The sequence below is a fragment of the Embiotoca jacksoni genome, unplaced genomic scaffold, assembly GCF_022577435.1.
Source record: "Embiotoca jacksoni isolate LCO1_2020_lvr unplaced genomic scaffold, fEmbJac1.0.p SCAF_15, whole genome shotgun sequence".
NCBI lineage: Eukaryota > Metazoa > Chordata > Actinopteri > Embiotocidae > Embiotoca > Embiotoca jacksoni.
Window position 1 is genome coordinate 8321861 of NW_027185285.1, and position 27261 is coordinate 8349121.

General features: G+C 42.2%; 1 protein-coding gene across 3 annotated transcripts; it reads right to left on the reverse strand.

The window, feature by feature from the left end:
• Positions 1 to 5619: 5619 nt before the first annotated feature.
• Positions 5620 to 19423, reverse strand: nacc1a (nucleus accumbens associated 1, BEN and BTB (POZ) domain containing a). Of its 3 annotated transcripts, none has more exons than XM_069149312.1 (8): positions 19071 to 19423; positions 14974 to 15127; positions 13036 to 13311; positions 12051 to 12681; positions 11640 to 11807; positions 9502 to 9607; positions 9214 to 9311; positions 5620 to 8122 (listed from the first exon to the last, which is right to left on the reverse strand). In XM_069149312.1, the coding sequence occupies exons 2-8, from the start codon at positions 15097 to 15099 to the stop codon at positions 7812 to 7814; spliced, it is 1716 nt and encodes a 571-aa protein (XP_069005413.1). In that variant the 5' UTR covers positions 15100 to 15127; positions 19071 to 19423; the 3' UTR covers positions 5620 to 7811. The 3 variants fall into 3 exon arrangements, with proteins under 3 accessions (XP_069005413.1, XP_069005410.1, XP_069005411.1); XM_069149309.1 differs by having other exon boundaries at positions 11640 to 11810; XM_069149310.1 differs by lacking the exon at positions 19071 to 19423 and adding an exon at positions 18487 to 18988 and having other exon boundaries at positions 11640 to 11810.
• Positions 19424 to 27261: the final 7838 nt, after the last annotated feature.

Below are 27261 nucleotides of genomic sequence, written 5' to 3' on the forward strand. Positions count from 1 at the left end.
TCTCACCACAAACAGTGTAAATAGGCAGAAACGCAGCATAGAAAACAGTTGTAGTTGGATATTTCTCTATAGCAGCTGCTGTACACTGCTGCTATGAATTCTCTCTTAAGTGCATTGTTCCATTTTTTTTTTAAACACAGGGCTACCAAAGAACCATCGCGTGATGGCAATTTGTGATGTATCCATCATTTATTTTTGTTATATTTTATCAGCCAATTTCTTTTAGAAAATGACTTCAACATGCTTGTAAAACTATGGTTTATAAACTCTTTCACAATACACGTTCCATAAACAGGTCATTACAGGCAGCTTTGGAGTTTGGACTTTGTAGTCTCCCTACCGAGACTATCTCAGTAGTTTTCCAAAGCTAGATCAAACACACACCTCTCTAAGCAAAGGGTATACGCTTGGCTTTTGCTGTAGTAGCTGAAGCTTTGTAATTGCACTTTTGAACCCAGAGGAGATACCTTTTTGTATAGTATCAGGCCGGAATCACATATGTAGACTATGAGCCTATATATAAATATATACATATATATATATATATATATATATATATGCGTGGACGGCACACACGGAGCAAGGGAAAGCCATAACCTTTGTGAGTAAGGATTCAAAGTTATGGCACAAAGATTGTGAAGGGGAGCATTAATTGTACATTAATACAATTGTGCCATAAAGTGCAAACCAATGAGTGACGTCAATGTTGATTGCCCCTTGGTTGGACTCCTGATTTGATCCACCTTTTTTTTTTTTTTTTTTTTTTTGGTACAATGACCTTCCTCCCCTCTTGAAACGCAAATGCCACTCAAAGGCTTGTTGGTAGTTTGATAGCTATTATTACTATGTAATTCACATGCTTACCATGTGAAACCAGTGTAGGCTATTATCTCTTACTGGTCCTCCAAAAAAAAAAAAGTGCAATCACTTCGTGGAACAGTTTAAAAGTTTTCATTTTTAAGCAGGCATGTTTAGGTCTTAAAGGTGATATGTTTAAATAGTATTCATAAATGTTACAATTAGTTTTGTTTGTGTATTTGTTTGATAATCAGACGCATCAGATAATCAGCTGAAAAAGTCTGATTTCTATAAGTTTGTTCTGTCTCATTTTAGCCTTCCTTACACAGTGAATACCTTTCCACTTGTCTAGTTATCCGGAACAGATTGGCTATAACAGTCCTGAATTCCCTTCCAGTTTCACCCATCCCCCAGTGCGCTGCTTCCTTTTGCAGTAAAAAAAAAAAAACAGAAAAGGGAGGGAGGGAGGGAGGAGGGGGTGGAGGTGAAGACAGATGCCCATATTAAGCACATCCTGCTCTCGTGGTCACGCAGAGGAAAACCCATGACGTGAGTGGGAGCCCTGGTTTCCTGAAGCCATTTAAAGTAATAGCAGGGAGGATTGCGTCAGGGCTTGCTACTTCCCGAGGACCATATTTGGGCAATGGTATGCATTCCACCAGGTTGTATGGCGGTCACAGACTGCACAACATGTCCTACTTCACTGACTTTGAGAACTGGGTGCATTAAACATAAATATGGCATACATATGACTTGAAATGTTACCCAGTATTTGTTTAAAAATGATTTCCTTGCAGATTTAGTTCTGGACGACTAAATCGAGCTGCCCTGTACTTTCAGAGGAACGTGTGGAATGCAGGTGATTGTTCCTTTTATGACTATAGTTTAGCAAAACATCAGTTGTCTGGGATTACAGGTCAATGTTTGCATTTTTTTTTTTTTTTTAAACATGGGATAGGAATGCATTAGAATAGGCACAATGTCAAAGAAAGTAAAGGGAAATTTAAATGTTGACACCAACAAATAATTAATGATCAACTATCCCCTTATTTTTAATTAATTGAAGGCCTCTTTTGAAGATACACTTGATTTTGTTTATACATCCAACAGTATTTATGTCGTCGTTTCTTTCTTTTGTTTTCTGTTTGTTATTATATTTCAAGGGTAGCTACAAACTACAGTTTCAAAAGCTCAATGGGTAGTATTGATCTTTTGAAACTGTAGTTTGTTGTTAATTTTCTAATCAAAAAAGATAGAGGGAAACTTGTTTTTGGTAAATTGTTGAGGGCTGTAACAAAATGTCAGTCCAGTTTTAGATTAAATAGTGCCCTCTTGTGGTTACTTTATGGACCTGAACCAAAATGGAAGCGATGGGAGCTATTAACAATTCAAAACAAAATATACATTACAAATGGTAACTATTTGACTATTTGAGTAAAAGGGTTGACTCTGAAAATTGTTTGTTTGTGTGTGTGTGTGTGTGTGGGGGGGGGGGGGGGGGGGGGGGGGGGTCCGGACCTTTATTTGTCTATAATTAAAGGCAACCCCCCCCCCCCACCCTCCGGACCGCAAGGGGTTGAACTGGGTTGCTGAGAGCAAATGCACCCTAACTATTCGGCCAGCAGGTCACTCCAAATCCCAGAATATCTTATTTGCCTGAGTTTGTATGGACTTCAAGTTTGTTAAAAGTGTTTTTTTCACCATCCAGTTCCGGAGCTGAGAATTCCAGGCATCAGTGATTCATATTCTTCATTAACTCAGTGAGTGTGCTTTAAAGATAGTAAATCAGCAAAATATACATTGAACAAGTTGTTGACAGACAACCTGAGGTGGAAGAGAAATTAAATTTAAAGTCAATGAGGATTTCATGCGTAAAATAATCTACATTATCAAAATGTTATTTTTTTTTCCCTTAGTCGGACATTTACAGGTTACATTTTTCAGTCTCTTTCTGTGGTTCCATGACAGTGCCTGATGTAAGCATGTGTCAACAGGTTTTTTTTTTTTTTATCATTTCTCTCTGGCTGAAGGGGGAGACAAAAATGCTGCACTGCAGTTTAACGGATGTTCTATATTAATAATCAAAACCTGCAAAGTGATAAGTAACAAAAGCCATCAAATAATTGTAGTGGAGTAAAAAGTTTAGTATTGGCCTCTGAAATGTAGTGCAGTAACAGTATAAAGAATCAAAGAAATACTCAAGTAAAAGCACTACAGCACTAATGTCAATATACTTACTTTCCACATGTCAAAATGTTACAAAGCTTCATTCTGAATAAGTTGATTAATTACATCACAGACTAAATTTTGATGATAATTTTGTCCAGTTGAAGCACCATAAATAAAATGTACCAAACCAGTTCTGCATTTAAGTCCTTAAATAAGAGTAAACTGACAATAGCACATGTTTAAAGTGGTGCCAAAGCATCTGATAATGAGATATTGATATATTATGTGGTATTTTCTGATAGATATTTGCTTTGCGCAACAAGTAAAAATGCTATTTTATACCCATATAGTAGATGGGCATGTTTAAGTTAATACAGCATATAAACCTGTATTTCACTGTAACTCTTTCACAGATTAGAAAATGACACATGCCAGTGATTTATGGCCTTATAAAGCAGGTATTTTCCAAGCATGCAAAATACTGTATACATCTAGTGTGAAAGTAAAACCATATGCAAATGAAAAGGCAGAAACAACTGTGCGAGATAGGTTCATAAAGCATGACAAAAATGGTCATACGTGGCAGATTCCAGGTGGGAAGTTTGCATAAAGAGGAACATTCAAGATTGGGCATGCATGTATTTTTATGATGAAAATGTCTTACAGTAAATTACATTTAACCATTAGAGCATTTAACAGTACATGTTTGAAAGACTGACTTTAACATTTAGAGATTGCTAAAAATGTTGAGCCAATAAATGACCCAAATTGACCTTCGTTTCTCCCCCCCAAGGCATTAGTCATTTACCCATTTCTTAATACAATTCTGGTCTCTGTGAATCAATTGTAAATCACCACAAAATATTTTATTTTTATCTAATATCGTGACATTTTTCTATGAAAGAATCTCGTAAACATAAACCATAGGAACTACTTCTAGTCTCGTCACATCTTGGCAAAATGACCAGGCAATAAACAGGGAGACATTCAATGAGCAGATGAAAAAGCAGATTGAAAAAAAAAAGAAAGAAAGAAAAAAAAAAGGAGTCCGAGAGAAATTGTTACAAATCTTTTATTAAGATATTCATTATTTAATCCATTTTGACATTTTCTCTGTATGATTTGTATTTATTTATTTTACAGTCGTTAATGTGCAATTACCTTTGATAATGTTGGGTCACAGTTACAGGGCTTTCACAAAGTTATTGGCACTTGGAACACAGAAAGAAGAGGATGAGCAGTACAGGAGGTAAAGGAGGTCCACTGGTGCTACAGGGTTACAGAGGGCGAGGAGCAGGGGCAAAGACTCGGGCAGACCAATTACTGCACAGGCTGTGAAGAAGCGCCATTTCTGGGTAAATATATACCTCATGCTGCGAGTGCACAACAAACAATCTATGTGTGCGTCTATATATAATATACAGTATTTATCTATACATGTATATAATCATATTTATATATGTACTGTTAAGTGACAAAAGGTTCCCCATGCCGTGCCACTCCTTATCCGTTCAAGTGTGTAGGTCTACATGTTTTGTGAAGTGTAAACACATATGTCGAAAGATAAGACAAATTACTGCTGGACAAAAAAAAAAAAAAAAAAAAAGCATGAAACCTTTCCGTTCTCAAATGAAAACAAAGTAACACAGCCACACTCACACCGACTGAAGACGAAGCACTGTGAGCGGGGGACTTTTTGGACGTCAGAGAGCTTAACATTTACAATAGTTGGCCCTGAAAACCCCTGACATGCAGCGTAATCATACTTATTTCCCTTTAACTTCTTCAACTGATGGCAACATAGGCCCTAAACCAGTGTTTATGAGTAGTATAAACTTGCAACAGCAGGGTATTCTGTCTGGGTCAATGATGCAGTGTGGACATTTCTGTACTTGTGCTGGGCTGCTGTGACCAAAGATGGCTTCCTTATATAGATATATCTATCTATCTATCTTATCGGGTGATAAGATAGATAGATAGTTACTTTATTAATCCCACAAGGGGACATTTTTTAATTCAGCCTTTATAGAGTACAAGTCGCCCAGTAGGTCACAGATTAACTGTAAGAAATTATTTACAATTATTGTTGTTTCTCGCTTTAAAAGCTTAAGTTTTCATCTTAAAAACTTTTATTTTTTTGTGGGAGACTACATTTATTTTTTTGAACCGACATCTTCTGTGTAACATCATGTGATATCAGTCTGGTTACTTAAACACACCTGGCAAAGTCCAACTTTTCTATTGTCATGTTTAAAAAAAAAAAAAAAAAGTGGGACAAAAAAAACTCTTTAAAGCCAGTAAACAAATTAAAGATGCATATTACTGTTCACATTGAACTACCTAAACCACTGCTTTGCTTCACTCTGAAACCCATGAATAAACTTGTGGGAAGTGAAACGTGACACCAGCTGCATGAAGGAGAGGAGGCACAACAGTCTTCAAAGATACTGGAGAGGTATGTGGGGGAGGGGTGCTCATGTGGCATCTACAGTCAAATGCAAAACTGAGGTTTTTTTTGTTATTAGCCTTACTGAATACTCACAAGGTACTGCATCTTTGTTCTGCCCATACATCTCCCAGTAAAACCATCTAAATCAAGTCATCCTGTAGTTTTAAACAATAGTCAAAATAGGTTTCTCTTTTAAGTATCTATCATGCTTCTATTTTTTTTTTTTTTTTTTTTTTTTAGCAAGACAGTGCAGCCTCAACTGCCTTGACTAAGAAGCTTGTATTTCATCCTGTTTTTTTTGTGTGTTTTTTTTTTTACACTGTACCTCTCCTCAGAAAAATAGAACCTTTTTTAGAAATGTCTTTCCTGAAGAAGAAGAAGAAGAAAGTAATCAGACATACGTCAGAGCATTTCAGGTTGGGAACACATTCCAAGTCCGATCCTGACCACTTTTACCCAACTCTAACAGGAATAATGAATCCCGTGTACTGACCTCCGTCCTACAGGTCGACATGCATTCAAAAGGTCTCTAGCAAACACAAACTCTCACATAAAAACAAAGGTCAGTTGTTGACGTATCTCAATCAGACACATCGAGCAACAGAAAGGAAGAACACTTGGGATTTAACTCAACAGTCTTCTTGATTATTTACAGTAGGAGTTTGTGCCACCTTTAGACAAGAAACACAGGCAGGCAAAGGGGGGAGGGGTAATATCACAAATTCCACTTTAGGGGGTTTGATTGCTACACAACATTTCTCAAAAAGGTGCATGAACCACTGGCTCTTCTCATTAAGGTGCAGAAACCACCACTCTACTGCTCGTGGAAGGTGCAAAATCTCTTCAAACGCCAAAATGAAATCCATTTTTAATGTCCTGATTAAAGAGGTGGTGCATCAGACACATGAATAAACTACATACCAAAAGACACATCTGCACAACACAGACTTGCCTTCTTGACCAAAGAACTACATCACACACGGATAGTACCATAAAACCTGTTTGTTTCAAGCAATATTGCCTCCTTGTGACATCTCTGTGCCCACCAGCTTCTGCGTAATGATTTCAATTAAAAGGCACATTCCAATATCCCACAATAATTTCCTGTGACTTTTGCATTTGCACAAAATCCCCTTTCAATAACATCAGAACAAAGACAAAACTAGCCGAGTTGTCAGATCAATATAACCTTTAAATTTCTACAAGTCATTTTCAAAATTGTGGGCCATTGCTGTATCAAAGGAGGCAAACGTTGCAGGTTCACAACCTAACAATAAATGGTAATCATAGACACAGTCGAGCCAGCAGAGGCATTCGTATTATTGTTCCTTTTAAGCTTTTGATCACAAGATGAAAATGTGTCAAATTTAGCAGTTCAACTGCTCGTTCCATCACTTCCACTGTAAAATAAAGATAAAAATAAATGACTGAGGCTCCTATGATAAGACTGCTTTATTATACTCCTGCAAAAATAGCACTTTTCCCTATTTGACAAGACCTCTTTCAATAAAAGCGGAATATCGAGATTTTAAAACAATCCCTCTCACTCTGTTTCGCTCACACCATCCGAGGCATGGGCAGTTGTATAAATATAGTTTGTCTTCTAAAAATATGACCATCTCTGATTACCTGTTGCCCTTCGATTTTCTTTACAATCATCTTAATAAAACGCTCTCCGCTTCTCTCCGGATCACTTTTCCGTTCATAGACAGAGGAACATGCTCAAAATTTTGAAAACAAAAAACGATGAGAGACATTTCTATAAGACGACGCACAGTGAAACACTCAAGCGAGATTCTCTGGTCTCAAGAAAGGTGAGGTGGGTTGAAGAATACTTGCAGGGGGACGATGCAAAGGGAGGAAGAACAGGTAGTGTTAATTTGTTTTAATAAGGTATCTATTTAGATTTAGTTCCTTTCCCGAGGCTGGAATACAAGTTGTCAGGCTTGCATAGAGAAAAATGCCACCGACACTTACATTCAATAAACCCCTGTAATTTTAGCCTGTCCATCCAGCCGTCCCTTCCTCCTCAGGCTGCACCGGTAACTCCCCACCACCACCTGCACCTCAGGGAATGTATTTAATATGCAACAGTGGATGCGCTTACACACCTTCAAAAGACAAGGGGAGGCAGAGGGCAGTTAGGAGACAACCGAAGACCCTCTTACCTTCTCCCTTTCCTCGACAAACTCCATTATACAGTCATAAAGCAAAAATTTAGGTTTTCACATCCTGGTTACATCAGGGTAACAACCGTTGACCCTAGCAGTGTAGTATAGACAGTCAAGATGTGAGAGATCAGCGTGGGCCAAAGAGTGAGGAGGCAAGCACAACTGGGGAATATTGGTATGTGCGTCACCAAATTTCGACCTTCCCCCCCCCCCGGACACAATGTTCAAAATAACGGTCCTCCGTCCCCGCCCACCCCGTGTAGCGATTCACCTGAAGAGCCACCTGACTCCAAGCCGGCACCACCGGTGGCCTCCAGCGAGGCGGGGTCAAAGGTAGGATCCGCCCCCAGGGTGTCATCCTCTGTCTTGACGCCGTCGGGGAGGAAAGCAGTGTAGGCGTCGCTCTCGGCCATCAGTAGCTTTAGCTTGGGTATCCAGCTCTTACGGACCACACGTCGGGCGTTGGTGCACATGTCCGCAGCGATGGCGTTCATCTCGCTCTCTTTGAAGCTGGTGGCAAAGTTCTGGCAATAAACTGGCATGAGGAAGAGAAACACACAGACAGCAGTCTTTTTATGTAAAACTCGCACACATAAACATTGTTAGAGTATCGATACAGTGAAGGTCAAAACATCCGAGTAAAGCGACAACAGTTCTGAGTGCGAGGGGACCTTGAACAAATTTGAGATGTCAAAGTTCCTCTTCCGTGCAGCAGAGGAAGAAGCACCGAGTCCTAAATCTGGACTGAAATTGTGTCAATTTTGGTATAACATGCAATAATTTTGCTTGTAAAATTTGTAATAATCTGTATCCTCACAAAGGTCCTTCGTTTCTACATAGTTTAGCTGAAAACGACCAAGTTAAAGGACTAGTTAAACATTTCGGGAAATACTCTTCTTAACTTTCTGGCAGTTATGTGAGAAGATCAACATTACTCTGTTATCTGCCTGTTAAATACAAAGCTACAGCCAGTTGGCTTAGCTTGGAACAAAAACTGGAACCAGGGCAAATGGCTAGCCTGTGTTTGCCCAGGAGTAAACGAACTGGCCTTTGACATTGGTGAGCCAGTCTTCCTATCAAATTCTGCTTGAAGACAAGAATATCTCCCGCAATCTTAAACTTAAACCTGAAGTTAGTTTCATACATGAACATGTACAAGAATTGGTAATACTTGCTGCCGACCCCGATACCGAGTTTGTGATTGAAAATGGAAGCCAAAAACGTAAGCTTAACCTTCCCTGAGCTATAAGAAATAGTCATAAATATCTGAACAAATATTCACCTCGTTATACAGAACATATGAATCTAAATAATACAGTATTTTCACGAAGATCTGTCTGCTGTCAACGCTTTGTTTCAGGGTGAATGTTGCTATCTGGTGGTCTAGTTATTAGTTATTATCTCATGCTAATCATAAGGCTGCAAAAAGTGGCCACTGTCATGTGGTTGAGCCAATCAGAAATTCAGCAGCGATGTGATTTACGGTATGAATTCATGCTGGGAATATGAACAATACAAACACATGTACACTCGCTTCTTTCTGTACCCAACACCACAAGCAAATGAGTAAATGGTTCGCATGCTTGTGGTCAAACACCCGCAGACGGACAAAACATGTGCGCTCACATTTGACCGCGTGGAGCACTCTGTTGTCCAGGGGCTTGCGGCTCGGGTCGTTGGTGGACGAGCGGATGCCTGTTCCACAGCTGTTGGCCAGAGTGTTCCTGATGCATCAAAATAAGACAGAGTTGCACAGAACAGAGGAAAACAAAAATAGTTGTTTTATCCCTCTTATGCCCGCAGATGAAAAAAAAAAAAAATACTTGAATTTCTATATTAAAACTACGCCTCTTTCTAACTTTACATGAAACACTTGCATAAATAGATCCAGACTCGGAGACGGAAGGAACAAACCTGTCAAAGAAGGCAGCCAGCAGCCTCCTCAGCAGCACCTTGTGTCTGGTCCCTGCGCTCACATGACAGTTCATTAGCTGGGCTCGTGATATATACACAGAAGTACCTGCAAAGAACGCATAGGCCAAGAGTATCAACAATCCACAAACAAACAAGACTTATTTATCGTCTCAATTTACCGTGACCACATTTTGTGGGTCATATACAGCAATGACAAAGTGTTTAATTTACTGGAATAGAGAGTTTGTGTATGTATATGTATAAAACTGCAGTTGTAGGTGCATTTATTCGTATATTTATTAATGTCTTGTTTTTATCTCAGTTGTTTTTTTTTACTTCATTGCTGCTGAACTGTCTGTTGAGTTGCCAACTCAATTTCATCGTATTTTTTTACAATGATAATAAACTGCCTTATGTCCTTATGTCCCGAGGACGTTGTGCTCTACTTACACATCATAGCTCAGGGTTTGCTTTTGCCTCTTTGCCATCTTAAATTTCTTTTTCTGTTAGTTTTTCTTCTGAGTTTTCAATGTGATTTATATTTAAAATTTTTCTAACTTGAATTTGCAACCAAATAACAAATCGTATAAAAGTATTCTTTATATTTTACCATCAAACTGCCCAACAATGCTCGTCTGGCACGTGTTTAGTTCATTCATGTCTTTTTCTTTCTCTCTTTTTCCTCTGTCACAGTCACACGGCATGTAAAGTGAAAGGTGTAACCTGGGCCGGGTTGTTAACACAGGCATTTTCACAGGATGTCCTTTACATAAACACACTGAGTAATACAGCACTGCAAGCCAGTGCGGAGCCCCTGTCATTTAAGGACAGCTGCCTCTAAATACAGTATGTGTATACATACCAGTGCCATTTGCCTCCCTCTTTTTATGTCTTGAATTAAGTAATTATGGTACTGTACGTTGCTGCATGATCATTTTATTATTAATATTATTATTAACGGCAAAGTTCCTTCACTAATAAAATGAATAATACAATATACAATCATTCACTTAAAGATCATACCTGATAAATGGAGTGGAATAACGAAATGAAATAAACATATTGTTAATTCGTTAATGTGCTAAGATGAACCGAAATCCTTTTTTAAAAGAAAACTTTTGAGAAGTGGTGAAGAACATGTAACTGATTCAACAAGCCTCCGATTTTTCAGCCAGTTTCCTTTTACTGTAAGGAGTAACAATTCAGCAGTATATCTGATGAAAAATGATGTGCTTTAAAGGTTTAGTGTGCAGAGTTTAGGAGGGTGTATTGTCAGAAATTGAATATAATGTTCATAACTATGTTTATATAGTTAGGTCAGGTGTATAATCCACTGAACCCAATAATCTTGTTTTTGTTTTCTTTATGAGCCCTTCATATCTATAAGGGGAGCAGGTCCTCTTTTACGGAGCCCGCCATGTTATATCGTCATGTTTCTACAGTGGCCCAGAAGGGATAAATCAAACACTGACTGTAGATAGAGCCTTTACGTTCTTTGGAAGTTTCACGGCTACGGTTGATTCTCTTAAACTCTTGTAATGGGGAAGATGAGGCGAGGTGTGCTCAGTTGGTTGGAATCTGCAACCTCACCACTAGATGCCACTAAATATTTCACACCGCTCCTTAAAAGTATTTCTTAAAACATTAAAATCAAGCAAGGTAAAACAGGAGTAATACGATCTTCTACTACATGCAGCTGCTTTTAAACAAAGTGAGAGCCTTATATCGTTTTTGGTTTCACCCTGAATTTGATAAGTTACAATAATATGATATAAAAGCCTCTATGAATTTTCTAAGTTAGGTCAAGAGAGAAAAGAGTTGATACTTGGGATGCTCTTCAGCTGATAAAAACAGAATCAAACTGCTGTTGTTAGTTGCTTCATTGTCAAACGTCAAATCTTGGTTTCTGTCGGTAGGTTTGACATTTGTAGACAGGGAGCCAAGAAAATGTTGTTAAATTTGGTCAGACTTGGGAGGACCAAAAAAAAAATATATTTCAAAGTTCTTTTCATGTATTTGGAAAAAGTTTTGGATATCTGTCACTTTATTCCTGTAAATCTAGGTCTCATTCTCATTAAGCGCACACACACACGCGCACACACACGCACACGCACACACACACACACACACACACATACCTGAGACTAACTCTATTTTCTCAGCAGGGTCTCCTTCCTCGTACAATTTGGGATGACTGCGGTTGCCTATCTGAGCGATGAGTTCTGCAGGGAGACACGTAAGATCTCGGCCTCGCATCCGACCCCGTGTCTCTGTGTGGTCTGGTAGAGCCTCAACACGCTCACCGGCTGCTGGAGAAACACAATACCCCAACATTACAATAAACCAACATCATGTTTAAACACAGAAAAAATGTTGGACTCTACAGTACAATGTCTGCACTAACCAGAAATACAACTACAAATCTCAGCAGAAAAGACAAAAGAATGATTTTTCAGAAAAGTAAAGCTGGGTAAAAACCTTGGACCACGTGACATTGTCTGATTGCTGCAGCTGCGTTATTGTGTATTATTTTGTCTTAAGTCCATTACCTGCAGCTCCCATGTTGAGCATACTGTACATGGTGTACATGTTGCAGATTTGCCTATACTGCTCTTCAGCACATTCATCTGTCCCCTCTTCTTCCTCTTCATCATCATGGTAGCTGATGGGTGAGTCACTAGCGTAGGTACTCAGGGTGCCGGGGCTGGCGCCCTCTGACAAGCCGAGCGCTGCTGCAGAGCTCCCGTTGGTGCCGACGCTGCCGCTGATCCCGCCGCTGGCCACCATGCCCGCCAGGCTGGTGGTGGTGACACCCATACTCATGGCCAGTCCGAGGGCTCCGGGGCTCTGGATAGCACTGCCCCGCACTGCCTCCTGGGAGTAACGGGCTGCCTTCCTTGCCCCTCCTCCTCCGCCCGAGCCTGCGCCACCTCCATCTCGGCTGCTGCCGCCCTCCCACAGCCGCTTGGCTACGGGGGTGCAAACCACAGAGTAAGGAGCGGCTGCTTCTGGTTGACTAGCTGGCTGCTCCGTCTTCACTCGGGACACCAGAGGGAGCGGCGTGAGGCAGGAGGCAGGTCGGGCTGCACCGTTACTGGTCTGCGTTACAGGACTCTGGGGCTCTGAAGATGGAGCGTCTTCCGTATGAAGACCCTGGGAGTCACAACTGGGGGAGGATACCTAGAGGTGAACATGTACAGAAAGTCTGCTTCAACATACATGACCACTTTGATGAACCAGGGGAAATATGCTTACTATTAAGGTCAACACAGGCAGGCAGGTAGTTTTGATTTGGCTTGAATCGCTGAGATCTTTGCCACTAAGACTTCAACACAATTGATGTCAACGGCATCAGGTTTGTGTGTTCGTAGCACTTAAAGCACTGAAAACTTAAAACACCAAAATCTTAAGTTTTAAAAAAAAAAAAAATGTATTTATTTATCTCTTTTCAATCTATCCCAACTTTTCTGCTACTTTATTTGCTTTTACTTTGCTGGTTGGAAATGTTTCCACTCAAAAACGATTTAGCTTTACCTTAAGGAAGAATTCAGTGCCTTTTTCCATTATCTGTTGGATCTGCAGGAAGCCGGCAGTGTACATGAGGAGAAATTGGTCGCCCACTGTCATGCTGAGACGGCCTGTGTAGCAGAAAGCCAGAATCTGCTGGAAGCTCTGGGGCTGCACGGCCGGTGGCAGCTCCACTACGGCTGGGCTCGTCTCATTGCCGCTACCGCCTCCGACATTGCTGCTGCTACTGCTGAAAAGGTCCCGGAAATAAGAACTGCTGGCAGCTAGAACAGCTCGATGAGCCTAAAGGAAGAGATACAAAGTATCCTATTAGAACCTTTGAAAATATGACATGTACAATTTTAGGCAGTATCAATTATCCCAAACACATAAAGTGATTTATTTAGGGCTAGATATGATTCAAATTTACCTTAGCCTTATTAAGTATTGGTCAAAACTAAAACTAGACTTTTTGGAGAGCTTATTTCCCACACTATTCTTGAAACAAAAAACATGTCTTAATTTCTTTTATTTAAAGGAATAACATATACCTTTCTCATAAATCTCTGATGTTGTCTTTCAAGGGAACAAAAATAAAATCACGTTTAAACTTGACAGAAGTATAAATCAACCTAAGTAACAAAGTTGACGATATTGTCCCAGCTATTGGATAATTAAATTCACTCAGTATGTAAGTATTGATTATTATTCTATGCCCAGCCATTATTTGTGGGTTTCAAAGGTCTTCAATATGGTATGAATACTTAATGATCTTGAAAAGAAAGTCACACTGTTATGACCCTAGGTCATAAGAGCTATAGTATTTAATTATTCGGTGTGCTTTTCTCCTTCCCTGCATGAGGGTGGTGCTGTTCACCTTATTCACTGATTTTCCAAGTATGTTAAATTGCAGATGGGCGCTGGTGATCTGATGGCACCTACATTAAAATGCCGGTTTACTCCTTTATCGTGTCCCAACCCGACCATGACGTGACCACCAATCTGGTCTTAGTGTGATAATTGTTATATATATTGTAAATAACTTCAAAAAGAGCAGTCCTGCTCTCTGTAGGGGTGACTAACCCTTATTGATGACAACTCTATTATCAGGTTTAAGTGAGGGAGGTAGATAAGCTGCCTGTATTTTCTCTCCTTTTCTTTTGTTTGGAGGTAAGTTAGTGGGTTCCTATTTTGGCGGGTTTTGTTTCTTGTTGTTTCTTCTTGCTGTGCTCTCCCCACGGCCTATTCTACCACCGTCTGATGAATAAATCAATGCTGTTTGGACTGAATCTGCTGTGGCACTGGTCATCCTTGAGAGTGGGGAAGAAAGAGAGTCACTTTATGCTGTTCTGAGGTTTTCCAGTTCGCCGGGCATAACGATACTCAAAGAGATCGATCGCTTACTGTTGGAGGTATTGAAATGTAGGGCCTATAAATGATGGTACTTGGCAGATAGGGTTAGGGATGAACCTGATTAGGCAAATTTTAGCATTAAAATGTAACACCATTATAAGAGTTGCATAGGACAGAAAACATACTGAAAAATATTGGACAAACTACATTAATCATCTTTGCATACAAACCAGCAAACAAATAGAGGAAATTTCCCCCCAAAAAAGTGTTTTCTTTTCCAAATGATTGACGCATTTAAGTATCGGTTTGCGTTAAATTAGAGTAAGGATAGACATCCAATCCATTACATGCCTTGGGAATTACATGCCATCAACGTAAAGAAACATCAATCTCTACTTCATATACTGACATGAAAAAAAAAGTTACAAAAAGTTAGAAGTTACAACAACTGCCTCCACAACTGAACAGTCCTTCCTTTAAGAAATAATAAACTTTAATCCTCCTCGCAAAGTGCCACAGAACCAGTTATTTAGCCCTGAGTCCTAACTCAGACTTTTAACCTAAGTGCACGTGCCATTATGAAAACAGTTACAACTCGATGTCTCATCGTACCTTGAAGGCATGGCCCTTTACCACCACGGAGACGTCGCAGTAGAGGCCCTGCAGCCGCTGCTCATTCAGACACTCTAAAACGTTGTTGCCAAAGTTTGGAATCGCCATCTGGAGGGTCTGGGCCATGGTGCGCCTACGCACACCACCGAAAGGTCTTGTTGTGGAAAGAGAGAGACAAAGAGCACACAAAAAAAAAAAAAAAAAGAAAAAAGAAAGGAGGTGAATAAAATATACCTCATCCACACATGTAGATCCACACACTTGTTATTAAAAAAGAGATATTAAGGGGCAGGTTATCCCCAGGCCTCATTGAGTTTGATGAGCCGACAGGCTGGCTACGAGATAACTGTGGAGTAGCTCATTGAGTAACACTTAGATCCATGGTTACACTGCTTTATCCACAGCTATGAGCAAGATTGTGGTCCCAGGTGTGATAACTTGGACGGACCCATTCACAACAAGGACAAAGAGTGTTTTTTATCTTGCGCTGATTCTTTGGTGTGAGGAGGAGGTGTAATATGACAAAGCTAGGTTAGAGACAGAAAGCCAAAACAGAGCAAGACCCACAGCAAAGCAGGTGAGGAATGTCAGACTCGTACACAATACGATACACAATAAAATGGCTGAGAGTCTTTTATTGGTCAAAACATGGATCCCGTTAAAAAAAAAAAAAAAAAAAAAAAAAAAGTCATTCCTGTGTTTTCCACTTATGAGCACATGTATTACACACGTTTACCACATGTTGCTACATATGATAACATGAAGAAAATATGTGGGGAAGTTTTTACATGGGAATCTACATGGGCTTCACACGTTACACCATGAAAATGTTCCACAACCACATTTCCCGTGAGCAAAATATATGTTTCAGATGTGCACAATCACATGTGATCACGTGAGTTTTTACAAAAATTCATGTGGTTTTACTGGAAGGACCTAATGGAAGTCTATTTTGTACTGTTAGGCAAAATTATTCACGATAAAATGCCTCTATTTTAGAGAAATGTAGTCCAGACTATAAATTGTATCCTTTGGCAAACCCAGTTGACACAAGCCACAAATATTTCTTCACATAGTCGTACCGAGGGCTTTTGGCCGGCTCTCAAAACGTTGATATTTAGAACTAAGTTTTGTTGAAACTTCCATGGCTAATCTACGGTGCATTAATCCTATACGTCACTTCAGTGGCAGTAGCTGTTGTTGCCAGGGGCAGGCTCAGTAAAAGCCTTTTTTATTTTCTGTCTTCTGTGAGCTATAAAATCCTGTGTCCTCAGATAACTGGGTCATGTACTGTTATTCTATGTGCAGAAGTGTGTGTGTGTGTGTGTGTGTGTGTGTGTGTGTGTGTGTGTGTGTGTGTGTGTGTGGTCTAAACAAAAACCACATAGCATGTTTCCATTCACTTCAGTCAACAGTCAAAGGCAAACATACCCCCTTGCCCTGTACACTCGAAGATAGCTATAGTATGGCAGCCAATATCAAATTAAAGATAAACTCATGTCCCATCTGCTGTGAGTATGAACTGTGCGCAGGCTATGCTGCTTGATATTGTGAGAACAAAGACACTATGATTTTATAGCAGCTATTTTCTCTTATGTTTTAGTATCTGTATGTATAGATTAGCTCATCTTACTTAAGAGCATTTTTGGTTCTGGGATTCACATGTATGTAAATGACTTCTGTTCCCTCAACCTTTAACAATGAGAGCAAAGAATACAATAGGTGCATTGAGCAGCCCACATGTCATCTGATTGCCCACAAATCTTTATTCAAAGCAGAGGATCAGTTAGAATTGTCATACACACACACACACACGGATGAAGACACACGATACAAAAGTGTGCACACATAGCCAAAGCAGATGGTTTACCACTAAAGAAGGTTGCATGAGTGCATGCTGCACTTAAAAACACGCACATACTGACATATCAGCAAAACATAGTGTGTGATTCCACGAGAACAAACTGATTGAAGCCCACCCTGTGAGAGGCACACAACCAAACATTGGTGTGACTGACTGATGAGGGTTGGAGTGAGCCTGCCACCCCATCATATCCAAAGCCTTTCATTTGGGACCTCGCCAAGCTCCAGGGTAAAGAGAAATGCTCTCTTTGTCTCTGTCTCACTCAAGCTCCCTCTCCCTCATACTAAAACACAGATGCGCACACACAAACTCAAACAAACCCACAAAAGGCACACTGAGTCACACACAGGCATTAGACAATACTGCTTGTTTACAGTTTGGCGAGCCGCAGTATAAGCACACATGCGTGCACATAAAGACACGCAAACACTGGGCTGAGAGAGCTGGGTGTGTTTGCACAGTTTGCCCTGACAGTGAGAGAGAATGTGACTCTCTGTGTGTGTGTGTGTGTGTGTGTGTGTGTGTGTATATGTGTGTACACACGTGTGCCTTTATGAACCAAGGAAAGACAGTGAGGCCTGCAGAGATAAAAGGGATCATCTCAGGTCCTTGTTCCATTAAATATATAGTGCAGCAATGCGAACAAATCAAACTCACCCTGTGGCTCAGATCTCATACCAACCAGCCAGGAGAGGAAAGTAGGTCAAACATACTCGCAACATACTTAAGACCTTGGACTTTTCGGGGTAAGCCAGAGGAATATTTTGACTGCATTCAAAGGGCTTATGTTATGTTATGATGGGACAGCTTGCAACATATTTCAGAATTTATGGCCCACAGTCCTACTTTCCAGTTAATCCGGCATGGGCCTTCGATTGAAATGTGGATGATTACTGTGGAGTCATTGGTGCAGCTGGCACACAATGCAGTCCCTCTATAGGCATTTCCAGGTTTTCATGTGTCCATGCCTTCATAGCTTCAAGACATATACACAGGCCTGATTCCTTATTATTATCATCATTATTATTATTATTATATAACCGGGAGATCCCAAATATGACACCTTCTGAACTCAACTCCATATTTCTGGATCTTTACCCGTGCATGCCCCCCACGTGTGCTCCTGAATATAGCTCTGTGCAGAGATGTTAGAAAGGGAAAGCATGTCAAGATAATGTTAACAGATATAATGGAGCTCTTTAACACACCGGGATGGATGGAGGGGGAGGTGGGGAGGGAGGGGGGAGGTGCACCGTGGACGTAGAAGGGGGAAGACAGGATGGCAGCGGATAAACCCCAGTGACACCCGGCTGAGGGCGATGGTGTGTTTACGGTCAACGCGCCGTCAGATCACATTCAGGGGAAATAATTTCAACCAGTTCCAGTAGACTCTGCGGTCCCTCATTTGCCATGTTATCCCCCCCCCACCCCTCCCACCCCCCGTGGCTGTCAGCGTCTCAAATGTTTGATGCCCTCTTCCCATCCGCAGCAGCAGGCCTATAGGAGGTGGCTAACGGCTAAGCTAACACTAAATATTTTGGGTTCGCCCCGGCGCACCATCCACCTCACGCACACTCAGCCCCAGCTTGCACAATGTCAAAAGCATTTCCGCGACAGTCCCGCACTCCGAAGACAAACGAGACACTTACTGCCTGAGCGGACGAGGTAGCCGCGCTGCGACGCCGCCGGTTGTCAAGCCCCAAATGTTGCTTATTTAAATATTTTGGTGATGGGGGAAATCGCTCCCCCTGCCATTCTCCATTCTACCGACATCAACAGGTCATCCCAGGACACGCAGCAGCTGAGGGCGAGCCAGACGGAACCAGTGCGGCACGGAGCGGGGGGTGGGAGCACAACAAGGCACAATTCTTTGCAACCGGCGCTCGCACGGGCTGCTGTGCCAAAAAAAGCCCGACTGCCATTGCATTTTCGCATATTTTGTGAGCCCCAAAATGAAGTTGACCGTGCGAAAACAAACAAGTGTACACGTCTCTGCTGTGATAACGCCGGAATAGGCTACAGAAAGTTTGGATTGTGCCAACCTGAACCCGTCCCCTGAGTCGCACACTTATTCCAAACTTTAATTGTCCCATATCTGCCGGACTGTTCCATCACCAACCCAAACCCACGGTGCAAATGTAATCCCACCAACCCCTGTCCTCTGCCGCCGCCGGTGGATCGTCGGGCGACCCCGACTGCACGTCTCTCGCACAACGGCGGACAAGACACTCACCCCCTCGCCGAGGAAGCTGATGCGGGAGCGTTGGTTCAAAGGAGGAGACGCGGCGCTCTCTCTCCCCGGTTTTCCTCGCTCCAGGCAGCCATTCAGTGTGAGCGAAACGGCGATAGCAGAGCCATCGAGGGCGGTACGGTAGTATCCCAGGGGATTGCGGAACACAGAGCCACTGATCGCACGGAACAGAAGAGGGGGAAGACGAGCATGACGCGCTCGTCATTCAATCGCATGATGGTTTCGAGCGCAGCCTCAATTTGGGGAGACCTATCCCACGGCGTGGACTGTTTGCGCATGGGCTCAGCAACGGCAGCAGCCTGCAAAAAGAGAAACCCGTCTATCTCTCTCTTGAGTCTCTCACGCGCTCTTTCTTCCCCTCTCTCTCTCTCTCTCTCTCTCTCTCTCTCTCCGCATATGAGCGATAGAGTTGGGAAAAGTAGGCCGCGCGCACGCGCGTGTACTTATTTAACTTGAGTGAACTCGGCGTGCACATATAAAGTTGGGATAAAGCCGCACCCTTATTGCTGGCTGTAAACAAGTCAAACCCCATGTGCACAATGCAGCGATCTCTGACACCTATCATACCTACACACTCGCATTGGCACAAGTGGCACACAATTTCTTCAAGCCACGCAGTCGCATTATTTATAGCATTGTTTAACGTGTCGTGGCCTCATGGACTCACTGAAGGCTAGACCTATCGACACAATTTAGCATACTAATCATTAATGTGCACATGCAATGTATTCTGTGACTTTTTTCTTTTTTTTTTCTTCATCTGAGGCTGGAGGCACAGCGGATATTAAAACCATTATGCATATTTAATATACAAACAGTACACACAGAAACAGCAATTTCATCTGTGGATTTGGAGCTGGTTTTATGAATAAATGCATCAAAATATTAATGACACACTGCAGCAATGATACTGAATCTGCTGTATAAGATGCTAAAATAAGAGCTTGTGACTGTTCTGGAACAGGAAACAGAAGCCAAACCTTGGTTATACTAAACTGTGCCCTGGGAAATCTGCTTAGCACTGTAAAATGTTACTTTTGTGTTCATGTGTATTTTAGACATTCAGATCTCTGACACATTTCTTTGCATATAGACAAAGAGGGGTACTCTATCATATATATTTCATGGGCAGAGGTTCCTGTTTGTTGAATTGCATATCCCTTTGAGAAAAAAACTAATAAGAGCAATTACTGTTTTTTTGTTTTTTTTTAAACATTTTAAAAAGTAACATGTTAACATTTCAAGAACAGCTTATTTCTTGTGTGTTTGCTGCAGGGCTTGTTCTTTTGGAATATGGAATTTGTATACCATAAAAATATCAGCTGCATGTGTTTTATACAGTATAACTGCATACGGCTTGATTTAATTCATAGATTTGGGCAAGTAGCTATGCCATCAATATATAGGGACTTGTACATTTTCCAAAATATAATTATTTTATTTTGATTGTGATGTAATTTTCTGATCCCAAGCTGTGACCCAGCCATTCAAGTGATGTAATCTACACATTATATGTTTAATTTGATGTAAACTATTACTTTACGATTTAGTCATTACGACTTTCTTAATTTCGAATATCAAATAATATAGAAAATAAATGTGGACACCTGGACACCATGGCAAATGTTGGAGGACACAATTGGTCAGATCATGTATGCCTTGATAAGGTGATGTGAATGAGGATGGGATGAAATAGTGGGGTAAGAAATACAGGAAAAAAAAAAAAAACGTTGCTGACCACGTTCACAGCAGTGTATTGCTTAGCTTCCATGCCATTACAGATGTCTGCTTCTCCCAATTGGGGATATGTAGACCCACACAGCCGGTAATACGCTGACTATGGGTAAGTAACTCATACAACTCTACTTCATATTATGCAAATTATCACTTTAAATAGGCAGCGGCCCAACTGAGATTTTTGCCATTTCTTAATGTCCCCCCCCCCCCCCTCTGCTCTTTGGCTCCATAGGGAGCTAAACCCTTCATACAAGCGGAAGGCACATGGCCACAGGGCCGGGGTTGGCATAAAACAGCTAAGTACAGGAAGTGTTGATGACTAAAACGCACAAGATTTGTATAATGATTTATAATGAGATGAATATTACAATTTTAGAATAGTATCTAGACTAGCCATGACATGAGCAACTCTGGCTTCTGGCAGTTAGGCATCAAACAAAGCAGACAGTGGCCTGAAAAGTATATGGACAGTTTAAGTCTCAACAAAATCTCATTAGCTTCATAAAATATTCCCTAAAGTAAAATGAATACACCAGGTGGTCACTTGAAGAAGCTTGAACATACTCCTCTAAATAACAACAAAAAGTACTTGGACAAGTTCAGATTGCCAAACTTAGTAGTTAAACACATTTCCCCTCAAATTGCTGTACTGGTGGCACCTGTGTAAACTAAGGGCAATTGACTTTAAACATCCACAATGAATTACCCTGGAAGTTAGGCAACTGTAAAAATGGCAAAGACCAGTGAAGTGAACTGTTTAAGTTGGGTATATTGCCATAAGGGTTAAAAATGGAGGACAGGCAGACACAGGAAGATTAGATGCAGACAGGACTGTAAAATTGTCAGTGGAGATTGCTTCTCAAGAATTACCAAAATGATTTAGATCACGGGTCATTTGAAATAGGATCAGTACGTATGGGTACAGAGGGGAAGTGATACAGTGGAAATCCCTAATAAGCTCAAATAATAAAACAGATTGGATTACATTTGAACATGCACAAAACAATAGGTTTTGGAGCAGTGTTATTTTTAGATGAGTCCAAATTCAACTTACGTAGATCTGATAGTGTTGAGAAATCGGTAAAGAATTCCAACCTTGCTTTGCTAGCTCAAAGATAGAGCAAACCTTTTTCAAATTTCAATTAAATGAAATCCAGTGTCGTGTGTGTCATGCGTCATGTCTGTGGTGCATCATCTATAAAATAGATGCCTATTTATCATTTGTGACTGTGGTGGCGGGGTGTGGTTTGAAGCAGTTTGCTGACGTGTTCTCCCTCCTGCCAGGACGCACGAACCTCATAGTGCACAACATTGAGACGTCTCCGGGCGTGACGGTGCGGTCGTGACCCTACAGGCTACCTGAACACAAGAGAAAAATTGTTCAGAAAGAATTGGCAGCTATTCTGGAGATGGGAGTAATAGAAGAGTCCAACAGTGCCTGGTGTAGCCCCATTGTTCTTGTTGTCAAGAAGGATGGATCTATTCGGTTCTGTGTGGACTATCGCAGGGTGAATGATGTGTCACGATTTGATGCGTACCTAATGCCCCGGGTTGACGAACTACTGGACCGGCTGAGCACTGCGCGTTTCTTCACGACACTGGATTTAACCAAGGGCTACTGGCAGATTCCTCTCTCGCCAGAGTCCAAGGAAAAAATGGCCTTCTCCACTCCGTTTGGATTATACCAATTCACCACGCTTCCCTTTGGGTTGTTCGGTGCCATGGCCACTTTCCAACGCCTCATGGACCGGGTGCTGCGTCCGCACGCTGCATATGCTGCCGCCTACCTGGATGATGTCATCATCCACAGCGCCACCTGGGCGGAGCATGTGCAGCGGGTGGGCGCAGTGCTGGAGTCCCTGAGGCAGGCTGGGCTCACCGCCAACCTAGGGAAATGTGCAGTTGGACGGAGGGAGGTACGGTATCTGGGGTACCACTTGGGCGGCGGGCAGGTGCGCCCTCAGGTGGACAAGATGGCGGCTATCACGGCCTGTCCGCAGCCCAAGACAAAAAAAGAGGTGAGGTGGTTTTTGGGGCTGGCGGGGTATTACAGACGGTTTATCCCGGGCTTCACGGAACTGACCAGCCCCTTGACCGACCTGACCCGGAAAGGTGCCTCAGATCCGGTCCAGTGGACGGAGCAGTGCCAGCGGGCGGTTGAGAAGGTAAAACAGGCTCTCTGTGGGGAACCACTTCTCCACACCCCAAACTTCTCTCTCCCCTTTACTCTGCAGACTGATGCGTCGAACAGAGGACTGGGGGCTGTTTTGTCCCAGGAGGTGCGGGGGGTGGACCGCCCTGTTGTGTACATCAGCCGGAAGTTATCGGAGAGGGAGGCCAGGTACAGCACAGTGGAGAAGGAGTGCCTGGCCATCCGGTGGGCGGTCGACTCCCTGTGGTACTACCTGCTGGGACGCTCATTCACCCTCTGTTCGGACCACGCTCCGCTGCATTGGCTCCACTGCATGAAGGATACCAACTCCCGGATCACTCGGTGGTATCTGGCGTTACAGCCTTTTAACTTCAAGGTGATCCATAGGCCAGGGGCGCAGATGACTGGCCGACTTCCTCTCTCGCTCTCTGGGGGGGGGGGGGGGGGGGGGGGGGGGGGTAGGTTAGGCCGGATGGCTCCCCGGCCTAATTCGGGCGGTGGGGGTATGTGGTGGCAGGGTGTGGTTAGCTAAGCTGCAGGGGGTGGAGAGTGGTAGGAGTGGTTCAGGGAACGGTGCCGGGCAGGTGTAATGAGCGCAGCTGAGCCGAATACGAACTGATGAGCACAGCTGAGCTGGATGTGAACTGATGAGCTCTCCCCCAATAAAGGGGAGCAGGGAGAAGGAGGAAGGGAGGAGCGGTTGCACAAAGACATTGGTGTATGGGCCGGGCAAATAAAAGCATTTTACACCTGAACGTACGACTGAGCGTGTCATCTGTGTCCAGGAGAGACCCCGGTAGCACCAACCTTGCTACAGTGACGCATGCAGTTCAAAGCAAAACTAGACAGGGAAAAGATCTGTGATCTCATGTTTACTATATAATCACTGCAGACACCCAACGAAGGCTCTAATTATATCATGACAATAATTTAAGAGGCGAAGGGCAGTGGTTTTTTTTGGTGCTCTCTCCCTCTCTCTAGCTCTGCATCTCTTTGTGTGTGTGCCTGTGTGACTCGCTCTGAGCACAGACTGTATATAGAAGTGGATGTAGTTTCCAGGTCTGAAAAATGAGCCAGAAAAGGAAGTGCCTTGAACTGCAATACCACAGAGTACTGCTCGAGGTTGGCACCAAAAGGCCTCCAGCTCTATAGACTCCCATTCAATTTCTCCCATAAAATTTAAAATCAATTCATTTCAAGTTTTACTAGCTAAAGTTGCACTTCCTTTTTAGTTTTCTGGTGGTCCATCTGAAAATAATTTCGGCATTGATTATAAAATAAGCCTCAAAAAGCCCATTTTTGGGGGTGTGTCTGTTTGATTGACAGGCCTGTGGTGCAGCTAGGTTCGGTTGGCGGAACGTGGTATCGATTTCCAATCAGATCAAAACAGATCCACTGCTCGCTCCCCCCAGCCCGTCCAAACATGGCCACTTCTGGATCCAAACCGCTCCGATCAAGCGAGTTGGCGATGACCAATGTTTGAACTTGAGGCCTCATCGTAGCAGTTCACAAACCAATGGGTGACCTCACTGTTGGTTGGCCCTTGGCTCTGAGCGAGGGTGAACAAAATCCGGTGACTGCTTTATGGTTACAACTCTTTACTTGTCGGACCTGATGACTGATGGCCATTATCAAAGGTAAACTCAATACAGAGAGATAGGACTGGCAGTCCTAGCGCTGCAGCAGACACGCTGCCAGTGTGGACACTGTGGACGCGAGTGAGTTACAACAGTGCAGGTAGGTATAACCGCCACCCACATGCCATGCAGCATTGTACAGTATCCCAGACATTACTGGTCATTCAGGCCTTTACAGCATTCTTAATATGGCTGAGTGTCATCTGCATAGCCAATGAAACCTATTTAGTGTTTAAGATAATATTGGCAAAGTGTAGCATAAATAACATGAAAGGTATCACCCTAGCACAGAACCCTGTGGATCTCCAAAACTAACTTTTGTGTGTGGAAGAGTCGTCGCTGACATGAACAAATTGGAAACAATCTGATAAATATGATTTAAACGAGTGTTGTGCAGTTCCTTTAATCACAATAATGTGTTCCAATTTTTGTAATAATGTAAAATGTTGTGATCAGTGGTGTCAAACACAACACTAAGATCTAGCAGTGTACGAGTCCATTGTCACTACAGCTATCACTCTGTCACATGTTGCCCTCAGGCAACAAATCACCTTTTCGGATCTCACACCACCCCCTTAAATTTGTATCTTCTTGATAAATATATAATATGGTAAGACATGTTTTTGTCTGATGAAATGAAGGGTTGAAGTGGGCCTGACCTTTTGTGTGGGGGTGGAGCGGTCTTTTCAGGAAGCAAGGCTGCATGGGACAGAGTTTCAGCGAAAAAAATCACGTTCTAACATGTTTAAACTGAAATATGATAAATATTCCTTAAAATGGTATTATTAACAGGGGTCCACACATTTACAAAGTGGGGGGAAATGTTAGATAGATGTTGAGTTATACACGTGTATCCATAGGGACCAAGCGGTGGTTTGACATCATTTATTGCTCATACTTTTTCTATTCATGATTTTGGTCATGATTTGTAAAATATACACCATTGTGAAATTATTTCTCATTCAGAATCATTTTGGTTTTCTTTCAGAGATCATATAAATGAAGTTCATGGTATGTGTACATAGAAATCATACATGTTTTTTGAGAAAATAATTAGTAGGGCATTCCACTCTCCTTCTCCTTTACATAGCCTTTTATTGTGGTCATGTTAGACAAATTACCCACCACAGTGCTCAAAATGTAGTCATGTGCTAAAGCATTGCATGTGTTTTATGTCAGTGTCTTTTTCACTTTTATCCTTTGCATAATTGCTTAATAGTAGAACTTCTAGACCTGCAGTACCATTAATTTAACTTGGTAATTCACAATTATAAAGGTCATTTGTCCATAGAGCGTCCAGATTATGACCCACAGCAGTATACTTGGTTGATTATGGAAAAAATAATTGTTTAATGCATTGTTGACTATTGGCTTGGAATGGGAAAGAAACTGTGGTGTCCTGTGTGAAAGTGAAGTGTTTTGTTGACCCCATTCATCCACCCCGAACTCATCCCTATGTGGATGTTGTTGCATCGCCTCCCTTTGCTCCTTACTTTACTCCATTGCTCCGGTTGTAATAAAATAACTATAGCCACTAGAGGGCACTGTCATAAAGAAACACAACTATGGGTAGCACTAAGCATTTTAATGGCATACTCTCTGGCATGATGCAGTTGTTGGTTGGACTCTGGCCTCTGTATGGGTGTCTTTTGTCACTATGGTGCTTTGAGGCTTAATATTTCTTTATTTACTGTAATGAAGTCTGTCTTTTTCTGTTAAAGCAGTGAAAGCAGTACGGACAAATAAAATCCCAAGAATAAGATACTTAAGGTTCAACTTTAAATTCTGTACCCTGCTCAGTACAACCAGCCTTCTACTGTTGCCTTGTTGGTTCAGGTACCGGGATGTTTGGTTGTAACTTATACTTGGTTTGTCTGGACACACAGAAGAGGTCGAGCAAGGACCTAGAGGGAGGGTGCTTGGCATCAGTGGATGGGAGGGTATGGGGGTGTCAGACAGCGAGACGCTCTCAGGCAGCCTGCTGGGCACGGTGCCCCGCTTCCCTGTTGCCGGCCCCATGGCACTTAGACTGGCAGCAGCATGCTTTGACTCCATCCCAGCAACAGCGTCACAGATTTGGGCAGGCTGCCACAGGGTCCCCAGCCAATCGGGGCACACACAGTGCCAGATCAGTCCAGAGGTAGCCAATAGTAAGCCTTAGTGTGCTCAGTGTCATCCCTCCCAGATGTGAATTCCTATAAACCCACAAGGTACACAAATGCGGACACATACAGCTCTAACTCCAAGAGTGAGTGTGCACAGATTTACAGTGACTCTGTGTGAGTTAGTATGGAAAGGTGAAGAGATACAAAAGCAGTGTTTGTGCCTTCATATGAATGTACCTCTCTATCATACCATCGCCATACCAAGTCCAATTCAGATCTGTCAGCATCTTCAAATTACGACCTAGCTAGTGTTTCACATAGAGGTGCCACTACTGCTGCTGCATTTGGAGCTTTGTCTCACTCTTGTGGAGAAGTATAAATAATACAAGACAAGGGTGTCGTTATGTCACACTGTAGTACGAAGCATATTACGGAAGAAGATTTATTTTAATTGTAATAAATGAGGCAAGTTATGAGAAAATGTATTCTTCAGATTTGAATCTTAATTTTTTTTCAAACGCAAGAATGAGTGCAGGGACATA

Bases quoted from the DNA above. Each gene is read 5' to 3' on its own strand.
- nacc1a (XM_069149309.1), bottom strand. From the start codon at position 15,099: ATGGCCCAGACCCTCCAGATGGCGATTCCAAACTTTGGCAACAACGTT. The intron at 11,811-12,050 runs GTAATGGACTTA...GTGTTTCTCCAG, and splicing joins GCTCAACATGGGAGCTGCAG to CAGCCGGTGAGCGTGTTGAG. The intron at 9,608-11,639 runs GTATGTGTGTGT...CGTTCTTTGCAG, and splicing joins GAAAATAGAGTTAGTCTCAG to GTACTTCTGTGTATATATCA.